This window comes from Astatotilapia calliptera, chromosome 2 (assembly GCF_900246225.1).
Source record: "Astatotilapia calliptera chromosome 2, fAstCal1.2, whole genome shotgun sequence".
In the NCBI taxonomy this organism is placed as follows: Eukaryota; Metazoa; Chordata; class Actinopteri; order Cichliformes; family Cichlidae; genus Astatotilapia; species Astatotilapia calliptera.
Window position 1 is genome coordinate 22366797 of NC_039303.1, and position 12414 is coordinate 22379210.

General features: G+C 42.8%; 1 protein-coding gene across 1 annotated transcript in view; it reads right to left on the minus strand.

Moving 5' to 3' along the window:
• The window catches only part of tenm1 (teneurin transmembrane protein 1), a 191314-nt gene that overhangs the window by 86073 nt on the left and 92827 nt on the right, over positions 1–12414 (minus strand). Inside the window, exons 7-8 of the mRNA XM_026188289.1 lie at positions 4042–4244; positions 2089–2296 (exon numbers count right to left, since the gene is read on the minus strand). Coding sequence (XP_026044074.1) covers positions 2089–2296; positions 4042–4244 — 411 coding nt within the window. The remainder of the gene's footprint in view (positions 1–2088; positions 2297–4041; positions 4245–12414) is intronic.

The following is a 12414-nucleotide window of genomic DNA, read 5'->3' on the forward strand; positions in this document are numbered from 1 at the left end:
GCCCTGCAGGGAGCAGCAATCTCTCCCTAAGCAGATTTAAAAAGAAGACGGTGCTGGCAAAGTGGCCTACATGTAAACGTCGGTATCAGCGGAACAGGAAAAAAGGAGCTTTATCCGCATCTGCCGGCATTTTTTACAGCAGAGAATATGTTTGAAAATGCAATCTGACTCTCATAATGGCATCTATTTTGAAATCAGCGTGTACCTTTTCAGTATTTTTTTATGGCATCCATTTATATACCATAGAATCACCAAGATACTGTACGCACACATCGACATGCATTACAGAATCTATATCAGAATTTATGCAGACAATTTTTAGCTGCAAGCAAGTACGATATGACTGTGTTCTGCTCGTGTGTGTGCGTGTGAGATGGCCCGTGAAAGGATGACAGAACAAAATATCTTCCGAACGACAAAGGTCAGTTATCCGCTGACAACACATGTGATTTTAAACGATCGAACCCAACTTGATTCTTTCTTCTTTTCATCTTTTGTTTCCCCCCCAAGATAATGACTACTGTGAACATCCATGACAGGGTTTTCTCTCTCTCAGGTAGCCCCACGTCTCATTACTCTTGCAATCATGTTTTACATCCCAAAGCAACAAGCAATTTTTTTTTTCAAAAACCGCAATCAGCCCCATTTCAGGTATTGTCCTATCATCTTTGTGCTCATATTTTTACTTCTTGTCATACTCCACACTCTATTGATTTCATCTTACTTTATTTATTTATTTTCACGGTCGCTTTTCGCTTATTTATTCTCTCTCGTTTCTTCGATGTATCCAGTTACCACTGGCTGCGGAAAAGCTCAGTTTCCCGACAGAGATCATCTCAATTCTCCCTCCTCTCCTCATCATCAAGGTTCAATTCTCGGTCTACACTATATTGTGTCCCTTATTAGGATTTACCGCACAGTGGCTGGGCGGCTTTCATCTTCTGCCTCTGAAAGTAAGCGGTGTCCCGCCGTAACTTCTTTCAGATGTGTAAATAGGCAGTAAAATGATCTTTGACCCCAATCCATTAATATTATTTTTGCCTTTCAAGCTGTATCGCTCGATTAATTGTTTTGAACAACCTCGGCAAACTAAAGGCCGGTAGACTAAGGCCATCTGTTGTTCCTCTGTTTGTTTTTGATTACTAAAGAGAGGCAACAAAAATTCTTCCTGGTTCCTGTTTATCACGAAATATGTGACTGGGGAAAAAAACAGAAAGTCTGGTCTATTCCAGACTTTACAGACAGCACACGTGTCAACAAATGTTTGACAGCTCTGAAATAAAATCTGTGTTTAGCTGTCGCACGCTGTCAGTCATTGTAAAAAAGACTCTGTCAATATGACGATGAAAGATGTCTTCAGTACAATGTTTTGCCTCTGTGGAGCTGTTTACTGATTGGCTTGCAACTTGGGTTTTGAAGGGGTTGTTGATACATATTTAGCCTAAAAGCATCACGTCAGCCACGCATAATGTTCCTGATCATTTCCTGAATAATAGGAAAACCTCGTCATAAGAGACGCGCGAGGAAAAACATCCCAAAATATAGACTTTTTTTTCATGGAGGGTCGCTCACGATATGCGTGTGAGTGTATTAACATGGAAATTACCAAGTTGCTCCATGGCATTACTGTGCTACTACATTTCCCAACACTTTTTTTTTTGGTTATTTCAACACTGTATTCTCTTAAGGACTACTGGGCAAAGTGGGAGTGAAGAAACTGCCCTGGTAATTATCCACTTGTCTATATTCAGCCACATACTCTTGCATTATTCACATCCTTCAATTTACACTGCCATCCGTGTGTGTCATAGCAATGAGCTGCAGTTAGCAAGCCCTGTCATTACTACAGGAGCTGTCCTCCCCTTTCTAACGGCTGTCTCTGCCATGCCAAACTCACTCGCATAATAGGAAAAGTTCCCTTCAAATGTCAATGAGTTTCACACCACTCTTGACCATGTCCTTACATGTCTGCATATCCGCAGATAAAAAGGAAGACAGAACGAGAGAGTGAAGCAGCCCTGAGACGTTATCAGAGGAACACATGTAAAGCAAGACAAATACAGAAGAAAAAAAGCTAATCCTCCTCACCTATGGGAGTGCTGTGGAGTAACACCTGCTCCAGGTTGCGGCCGTCGTTGTAGAGAGCCAGGTGCCAGGTGCCGGGGTCCATGTACTCGATGAAGCCTGTTTCTTGGAGGCCGCTCAGTAGCAGGCCTTTGGGAGCTTTGGCAGCTGAGACGGGATCAGTCAAGGACCTGGGCAGGGCCTTCCCATCCAGCAGTTTTACAAAGTCAAACTGAATACAACACAACCAGGAAACAGCATTATCAACCAGTCTGAAGGAAACAACAGCAACAAAAACAACATGGGAATTCGCAAAAGCTACATAAAGCCAACAGAAATGAGCGAGGCAAACCTTGTGCAGTGGCGTGTGGCTGTTGTTGGGCTAGCTGCGTGAATGCTATTAGAAAACTGGGTGGATACAAGAAATTGGGGAGTAGAATTCATGATGCGCATATCAAATGTGAATCCAGAGGCCAAAGGAAAGGAGGAATGCTTTTTTTCAGCCGCATCTCCCTTTTCTACCAGACGTGTTCCACAGCAGCTGGCTCAAAAACTTGACATGCTGCTAATAGCATGGGCACACTTTACCACCCAGGTTTTCAGTGGAGCAGACTATTATTTCATCTGTCTTAACCTTTTCGTGCTTCTTTCTCTCCCTCTTTAACTTCCCCCACCACTCTCATCTCCTCTCTCTCCCTCCCCTCCTATCCATCCTCAAACCTCCTTGAACTAGCAAGCACTCGCTGAGTCTTATTTCCCCTGAGGGCTGTGTGTCACACTAGTGTCAAAAACAGCTAATTAGACCTCTTCATGCAGGCGAGAGCAGGGGCACACTGATGTTAAAAAGCAGATGACTCAGTGTGTGTTGTATTTTTGTCTGTATCTGTGCGTCTTGAATGGCACAATGCTGTTCTACACTTTGCACGATACGAGACGCTAACATCAGCGTTTTCTTCACGAAAAACCGAGTGCATCCGTACTTTTTAGGGTGCCCGTGCGCCGTTTTAGAAAGACACGTGTCCATGTGGGGAGAATTGCTTTGTCCTCATGTTTTGTTTGTTTTCTTAGCTGGAAAATTAGCATCATATTCAGTATGAGAAAAACACGCACGAGTCTAGAGAAGAAAAAAACATCAGTTTTCCATCAGCAACTCTAACACTGTGTTTCAATACAGCTGAACTCACAATTTAATTGATCTGATTTACATTTTTTTCTCTTTGTGTTGTCAGAACAAGTTTAAAGCAGTGATTTTTTTTGGTTCATGGTTCATGAATGCTACCTGTTAAACAGGCAGACAGCGAATTCATGCTCTGCTGCAGTCAGTTATCGATTTAACTGTTTTTGTTTGTTCTAACACATTTGCCTCACAAAACATGAATAAAAGCAGTTTATGGACATCTGTCTCCACACAAATCGGCGTTTGTACTGAAAAGAACAAAATGCAACTTCCACCTCTTTTAGGACAAGAAATCCAGAGACATCAAAATGGAGACAAAGTAACAGCGAATCCAAAAAACCAAAACAAAACCTATTCCAGCTGTCAGATTGGATGAAAATGTGCTTGCTGTAATGCTCTGTCTGGCTGAATGAGCACACTGACAAAGTTTGAGATTGAGATAAATAAAGAGATGTGGTTTTAGAGGAAATGCACAAAAAAGACAGCCAGTGTATCACAATAGAAGTTTTTAAAAAGACTTTCAAACTAAAATAATTTCTCATGTTTAAATATTAAAAAAAAGCATTGTGTGTCGTGTGTGTCTAGAGCATCCTGGAGTATCAGGAGTTCTGGATCAAAGAATATAATGTAATCGTGTTCAAATAAGTGCTTAACACTCCCCACCGCTGAATATTGCCTCAGTGTAGATGCAAGGACAAAGTGGAGAGAAATAGGTGCATTAGCGTGGATGGGATCTGTAGCAGCTGAAGCAAACATGCCCATCTGGTGAACAGCACGCTACGACATGGGGCCTTCTTTACCTGAGTGTGTGTAGGCGGTATGTTCCTGCGCCCATAGACCCCCAGCAGTGCGTTGTGTGAAAGAGAAAGATTGAACTTGATGTAGGTCGGATGGTGCACAGTTATATGAAACCTCCAAAAAAGTCCCGGCGGGATTGCCTGGCTCTGCTGAGTCCCGATGTCGACCTCGCCACGGTCGATGGCCCGGCCTCGCACCCACTTTTCTGTAGGCAAAAAAATAAAAAAATTAAAAAAATCACACAGGTGAGGCCGCTAAAGACACACGCTGCAGATTTATCAAGGCGGACAGGCTGTCGTATTCAGTATCAGAGGGAGCAATTAATAACCAACCTGATGTCCTCAAACATCAGCGTGATCAGCCGCTGCACTAATGAAGCGAGACTGAATAGATGTCAGGAATGACTGAGCGGTGGTGAAAATCCTGCTTTTCAAGAGACCATGCTTTGGCAGGCCTTTGGATAGACTCTGCATAAAGATGAACTGCTTTAAAAAGGAAGTGTTTTGTCTGAGAGCTGTCTACTGGGGCTTTGTCGTGTGCTATATTAGCATCTTCTAACAAGAAAGAAAGTCTGTGTGTGTGTGTGTGTGTGTGTGTGTGTGTTAGTGTGAAAGAAGAGAGAGAACGAGAGAGAGCGAAGGATGAGAAAAAGTGAGGAGGGCACATGCACGCATTCACAAACAGCGTCACACAGATAGTGTCTTGAGTGAGAGTGTGTCTTTGTCTGTGAAGAGAATAGGTCTTTCCAACAGTCCCCTGGCCATCAGCTCCTCTTCTCTCCATAAGCCTTTATCAACCACCAGGCCCAAGTCTTTTGTGTTGGGGAGCAGGCAAGGCTCTCCAGCCCTCTGTGTGTCAGCCTTTATGTAGAGATATATCTCTGCTTCTAAACTAAGATGGAGGAAATATGGTGACAGAGGGAAGCCAGCCGATCGTTACGGCCACAAAGGCAGAAGAACAGTTAGGGGCAGATTCATGGACGAGCCGGCTCGCTCTCAATCCATAATGCCTGCTGCTTTACCACTCCATTATGGCGACACCATACATGCCTGCAGGCCAGCCGACATATATCACACGTACTGTCAGAGCGAGGGAGGCGGAGGTACTCATCTTGCTATGCTAGCAGAAGCTAAAGCGATGGGAATATTTATTAGTCCGTTGGTCATTCCAGCTCTTTATTGCAGACCTCTCAGTACCTACAGCTGTTAAGTTTCACACAGATATTCATGACGATCGGAGAAAAATTCTGGGTCTGATGATCGTTTTGTCTTTCCAGCTTATCACGCCATGAAGCTGACATTTGTGGTTTTGCTTGAAATGTCACATCAACTTTTCTTCTCTACTCTCGTCACCAGGTCAGTTCGCCTTGGGTTAATCAGCAAACATGCTACCCTGCTCCAACTACACAGCCGGATATCTGCACACAAATGTTAGACAAAAGGTGCATCCATCCGTCTATCCATCTCCTACTAAGGGTCATCACAGGGTGACAGGTACTACCTGGACAAGTCGTTTCCCTTTTCTATAAAGCAAAGACAACAAGTTTGCAGTATGTTGAAAATGCCTAAGCAATGCATTTCTTGCTCAAAGCACTACTGTGCATGCATCTCTAGTATAGCTGTGGCACCTGCAGACTGGGAGATTTCAGAAATCTCAAGCCAACATAGATCAAATAAACTTAGGTACGACATCAAGTTGAGTTATGCGGACCGCACAATTGATGAAACTTACAGAATCTTAGGCCACAATGAACGGTCACAATTCCCCGGCTGTTTCTTTCCATGCCTAACGGAGTCATAATAACATCTGGAGACACATCATACAAACGTGGCTTCTGCCGCCACGACTCATTGCTGGAATTCCAAACACTTCATTTTCCACATTTTACCTCCATTCATTCCATTTCTTTTGGTGTTTTTTTTTTTCTCCTTTACAATTTGTGCCAGTGTGCCAGTGTCAAAGTTGATCAGTGTGTGTTATCTAATACTGCATTCCTATCTGGTTGGTTAGTGGACGTGACGATGCCAACACTTTGGCAGGCCATCTGTAGCAGCGAGATTGTGGAAAGGGTCAGCTTTGAACCTTAACGCGAGACAAATATCTTAGAGCCAAGACTAAAAGACATTCACAGCTCACTCGTCAAATCACACACAGTGAATACTTGAATTTCAGTGAATTTTAAAAATTGTGCAAATGAATGCCAAAAGATCATACATCATCTCTTTCTACCCTTCTATCTCATTTAGGCAACACTTGAAAAGAAATAATAAAGTGATTAATTCGGTAACGCGCTTAACCAGTGCGACGAGAGGGAAAAAAAGGGACAAAACGATGAGATTGGGACGAGAACAAAAACAGTTCAAAAAGATTTTTGAATGAAAGTAAAAGCAAAAGCAAAAAAAGAACCAACCCACACACACACTCACAGACAGGTGTCTGTATGAGGCATAAATTGTTCCCGCACTAAAATCTCTACCAAACCGAACAAAAGCAGCTTGGCCGAACTAAAGTATGCATTCATGCATTCCTGCCGAGTCTACCTCAGCAGTCTATTCCTTTTAATGCTAATCCTCACTTCTGCGCCTCGCCACAAAAATATAAAGGCCAGCAGAGGGATGGATGTCCCGAGGAAAGCAGTCTTTTATTCAGCACTACATGAATAGGACATGAATAGGGCATGGCAGTTGGCGGAACACTGGCAGGCAGGCAGGCGCACAAGCAGGCTGACTGGCAGGCTGGCGGGCAGATGAGCAGGACTGACGCTAATTACTGTACAGTGCTTCTCCAAGTGTGATGCAACAAGGGGACAGAAAGCGGCACTCAGGTCAGCCACAAGGAAGGGTGGTAGGGAGATGGGGGAAGCAGGGGAGATGTAAAAGGGAGGGAGGGGGGAGCACATATGAGAGGACCATGCTCATTGACGAGTTGGCTGTGTCGAGTTACAACTGCTGATGCAAGAAAGAAGAAAAACCCTCCTTGCATCTCTCTCTCCCTCCCTCCCTCTCTCTCCGTCTGTCTCAGCACGTAGAGAATAATACTGCAGCTCCAGTAAAACCAGGGGAGAGGATCGAGGCATTTTTGGGAGTCCCACAGAAACCAGACGGCTCACATGGTGACCGGGGGCTCCTAGAGCCGCTCAGATTACTTCTGTCAATCAGTGTGTTCCAGCCGTGTGTCTCAGCACAAAACCTGAGCCCACTCTTTGAAAAGATCTTTCAAAACAGCAAATCTGTGTTTATTCCTATCTGGCAGACATAAAGAATACAAGCTTAAACAAGATGATATGCAAACTGGGAGGCAAAAATTCCTTCGCACCTTGCTATCTCGTGGCTTTAATAACAGAAAAGCAGCTTGAAATTCACACTTGCTATCGGCGGCTTGGAATAAGAGTAAAAATACAACAGCGTCGCATAAGCCTCCTTTTATCATTAGTTGGCAGGGGAAGAAAAAAATTGGAATATTTGAAAATGTTGAGCCTGTTTAAAGGGCAGATAAAAGCGTTGCATTGCTCATTCATGTCTACCATCAACATGGCCTTGATGGGAATGATGAATTGGTAGTGGGTCAGTCTGACATAACCAACATAGAGAGCATTATAATAATGATGATGCTGCCTCAGCCAATTATACTGGTTGTACACATCGTGCTTCTAATGCCCCCACTGACACTAGTCGCACACAATATGGAAACACATGTACACAATGCAATATTTTCTGCTAAATTAGCCCTTGAAAATGTTCCCAGGCCGCAGGACATCTGGATCAGGACGGCTTTACAATTGAACTCTTAACCTTTCCCATTTCTAATGACTCGCTAACATCTCCACATTGTCCTCCTTCACCCCCGTCTTTGCAAAGCACGTGCTTCCAAAAGTTAGTGTGAGTTTGCCTGCCCATCCATCTGAATGTGCTGTGTGTCTCTGAGTGTGTGCGTGTGGGTGCACCAGGCCAATGAAGGAACGGAACTACATTAGGACTTGGGACACAAGGTCTAATTAATTTCTCTTGCCTACGGGTTATTCAGGTAAAACAATTACACCTGTAATCTATTTTCAAAGGAACTAAACTGTCTTTGCAATTAATTTTATTATCCCTCAGATTCTAATGAAGCAGAGAACAGACTAAAAAGTGCAGCCAGGGTCTTGGTGACGGGACACGTCTGAGGGGACTGGAATTGTGTGTGTGTGTGTGTGTGTGTGTGTGTGTGTGTGTGTGCGCGCACGTCAATACTGATGCGTAGGTCTGTGTCTGAATCTCACACATATTGGTGCAGACAACATTAATAGCGTTCCAAATGCAAGAGAGATTGAGTTTGCCGCAGGATGAATAAAAATATCACAATGGGCAAGGTCTCTATAATTACTTGGATTCAATTAAGGGCCTTTTGAGCAGGTGGCTTAATAAGCTTTCAGCCGCCTCTCTCCACTGTGCCGCCTAATGAGTGTCAGTCAGAGTCAGGAGAAGATAATGCTCTTGGCCTTAGGCCCTTCCATTACGCTCTCTTCCTCACCTTCTACCATCAGACCCCAGGCTACGTGTGTGACAGACACATCTGGCCCTTAGCAAACGCACCCACTGCACGACACATGCATTGTTACACATGTAATATGTGTTGTGTCAATTGGAACGTGGATAAAGTACCTACAGATTATTTTTCTTCAAGCTTTACCTGTGTAGTCTGGGTGCAGGTCTAGAGGCTTAACTACTGTGATGCATTTTGAAAATTACTTGTAAGTATCTTAAATTACCCCTCTTGGATATTTATGTCCAAAAAAGTAGAGCACAAGGTCGATGCAACTTTGTGTAACAAAACAGGCTTCCTTCTCTGTAGTGTTTTTTACACTTTGGTACATCACTTTGTCATTTTTATGAAATATTTGTATCTAATATGTTTTCCAAAATTTTACTAATAAACTACTAATAAAGATACGTGAAGAGATATTTTTACCTGCTTAATAAAAATATGTATTTCCTTAACAAATGTGCTTATATCATGCTATGCTATTAGATTGTTAATGCTGATGCATATGTAAATAGTGTTTGAATGTAGGAAAAAATCAAGGCAAAGCTACTTTAACTGCTTTTTAAAATTGTATCTTCCCAGTTTTTCCTGCGCAGAGGAACTCGAAGGTTTGTTCCAACAAAAGCCAAAGAAAAAAAGAAACAAAACTCCAGCACTGTGCTCAAATGATCTATTTTTAAACCAGTATTGTTGTTAGGGATTTAACTGACAAGCATAATCAAAATGTGGTCAGAAACAACAGGAAAATACTCATGTTTCTGTCAACTAAGGTACAAGACTCATTCACTTCAGTGAAAGCAGACTCATCATGTTTGTGTGAGGAGACGTTCCCCAAAGGCACATTCTGAGTCAGGAATATGATATTGTTGGTTGGTTTAACAATTCACTGTGGCATGTGGCATGTAATGTAATTTTAATCTGCAAGGAAGCTGCTAATTAAACGCATTAATAACTGCATTAACAGGACTGTGCAAAAGTCTCAAGCCACCCCTAATTTCTTTATATTTTGCTGGGATGGTGGGAAATAGGTGCATACATACAGAGATTGCTTAATTCATAATAAACTCTCTTAGGCAGCTTTCTTGTTATTTCTTTAAGCAGTCTTAAGGAATAGTTCTTCAGGCTTCTTGAAGGAAATTCAAAGCTCTTCTTTGGATGTTGGCTGCATTTTGTTCTCTACAAAGATGATCCCACACTGCTTCAATAATGAGTCTGAGCTCTGGGGAGGCCAATCCATGACTGATTGTGTTTTTCTATCCAGGTATGCTTTTGCTGCATTGGCAGTGTTTTTGGCGTCACACTGAAAAATAAAACTTTCCACTGTACCGCATGCTGTATCATGGCGACAGTACTTTTTCGACATTCACAATTCCATCAATTTTTAAATATCCCCAACACCACTGGCTAAAACACAGCCCCAAACCATGACAGAGCCTCCACCACATGACATCTGACCTCCTCCATACTGATGATTATTTAAACCAAAACTACTCTGGATTCATGACTCCATCAGACCTGTTGGCACTGATTCAGTCCAGTTCCTGTGTAATTCGGCATACTTTTCTCTCTGTTTCTCATCCTGAAGAAAGGCTTCTTGACAGCCACCCTTCTACTGAGACCATTTCTGATGAGGCTTTAGTGAACAGTAGTATTAACTGAAGTGCCAGATCTCTCAGGTCCTGTATTAGGTCTTTGCTGGATTTTTTCTATTTCTTTAGGATATCGATTTCACATACCGTTCATCTGCTACAGATGTTTTTTTTACACTATCATTTCTTTTATTCGTTTGTCCTCCAGTTGCCAAGTTTCCTCATTTTTAAGGGCACACTGCACACTATTGTATGCCAAACTTTTTTATTCTGTCAGTTTTCATAGAAAAATAAGGAAATGTGTTGTTTTTGCAACAGGCTGCCAGTAACAAAGTAGCTTAACAAACAAAACTGAACTGAAAATAAGTAAAAAAGCAGCCGATGTCCAAAGAAAAGCTTTAAAGGACCTTCACAAAGCATGGAGAACTATTCCTCTAGACGCCTTGAGCAATAGCAAACAAAAATTTAAAAATCAAAATATGATGACTTGATGGGTGGCTCAATACTTTTGTACAGTGCACCAGTATCAAATGGAAACAGTTGAATAAAGTTCTTGTTTGACCACCTTTTGACCAGCTTTGAGTTTATTTTATTGTTTATTTTACAATTGATGTCAGAGCCTGTGGCACATACTACTCAAATGTCAAAAGTTCCTGCTCTTGACAAAACGTGACATGTATACTGTAAACACTGGCTGTAGTTTGAAATTATGTTTCATTTCCTCCGATATTTCTGGATGAGATGTTTTGAATGCCGGCCGCCTAACAGACAGACATGCCGCTGCTGTTAGGCTTTCTCAACTTGAGGCGCTCAAGCAGGGGGTTCACTAAGTGATCCATACTCTCTCTGCGTGTGTGTCTGTGTGAACGTGGGCGTGTGCGCATGTGTTACATCCTGAGACTGTATCCCAGCGTGAGAAAATCAATGAGACCAGTGTAACAGGGACCAGTCCATAAGCATTTGCACACACGCGCACGCGCTCACCTCTGCGCCACACACATTCGCTCTGCTCGCACCCGCGCGCAACATCAACACACTTTCTTACTCTTGTGGACACATGCGGACTGCTCGGCCTCACTTCCCTCCACTCTCTCTGCACGCAGTCTAGAATATTGATGTGCTCTTTAAGAGCCCTTCTCTCTGTCTCTGTCACATTTCATCCATCTACACACAATTTTCCAACCACACCATCAGGCAGAGTGAAAACAATTCGGCACTAACTCAGGAGTTTATACAATCATCACATAGGCTCAGATGGCATTCCACAAGCTCCATATTTCATCATCTCCACATTATAATGAGGCAACGCGCCGCTCTACTGTATGTCACTTTGTATCATTTCATATCGTTAATACATCCGACGTTGCACATTGAGTGAAATATTACTCTCAAACTCTGATGTACTTCATTAAGGAAGGGATTCCACCGACAAAAAAATTCTGTTCTGGGCACATCTGCTTTCATGTACGCCAGAAGAGTTTCCATTAGTGTGTGTGTGTGTGTGTGTGTGTGTGTGTGTGTGTGTGTGTGTGAGATGGCCATCTCTAAATGCCCTTACCCTCGCTTGTTTGATATAAAAACAGAGAAGAGATAAGGGAAAGGCGGTGTGTTTGTGAGCACACATTCATGCATGCACATCAGCGCGAGGTTGGGTATCATGGGGCGAGTGGCAATTACTGTAATACTAATTAGAGAAGCTTTTATGTGTGGTCGGCTTAGAGGGGCTGCTGGTGATCTCTGGAAACTGCAGGAGAGATAGCGTGAAGAATATAAAACAGCACGCGCGGCTTGACGAGACGCTAGCCATATGCGCATGACACAACATGTCAATTAGCATCAAGCACGGTGGCGCGGGCCGCCTCATAAGGTGGATTAGAAGTCTTGCGGCTCCGGATTCTGATTTCGGAGTGGAGCCAACAAATCATCTTTATGGCATTGAAGTTGACAGAAAAACAACAACACTAAAAATACATGAACGACAATACAAGAAGATTACTACCTTCCAATCATTCCGCCAAGCTCGTTTCATCTCTCCCTACTGTGTCATCAGTTTATATCAAAACAAGCAGAAACTGATGACTATCCTCCAATCAGCCGCCTCAGCTATCTTCATGCTCCCACTGTTACTTGTGTTCCTTGTGTTTATAGCAGCGTGTTAGGCTAAGACAATTTATTCCGAATTAAAAAAACTGAACATTTTGCATCTTGTTGTTCTTTGAGTTTCTTTTTTTTTTGGTGGTTTGCAGACAAGTTGTGAAAGCTTCT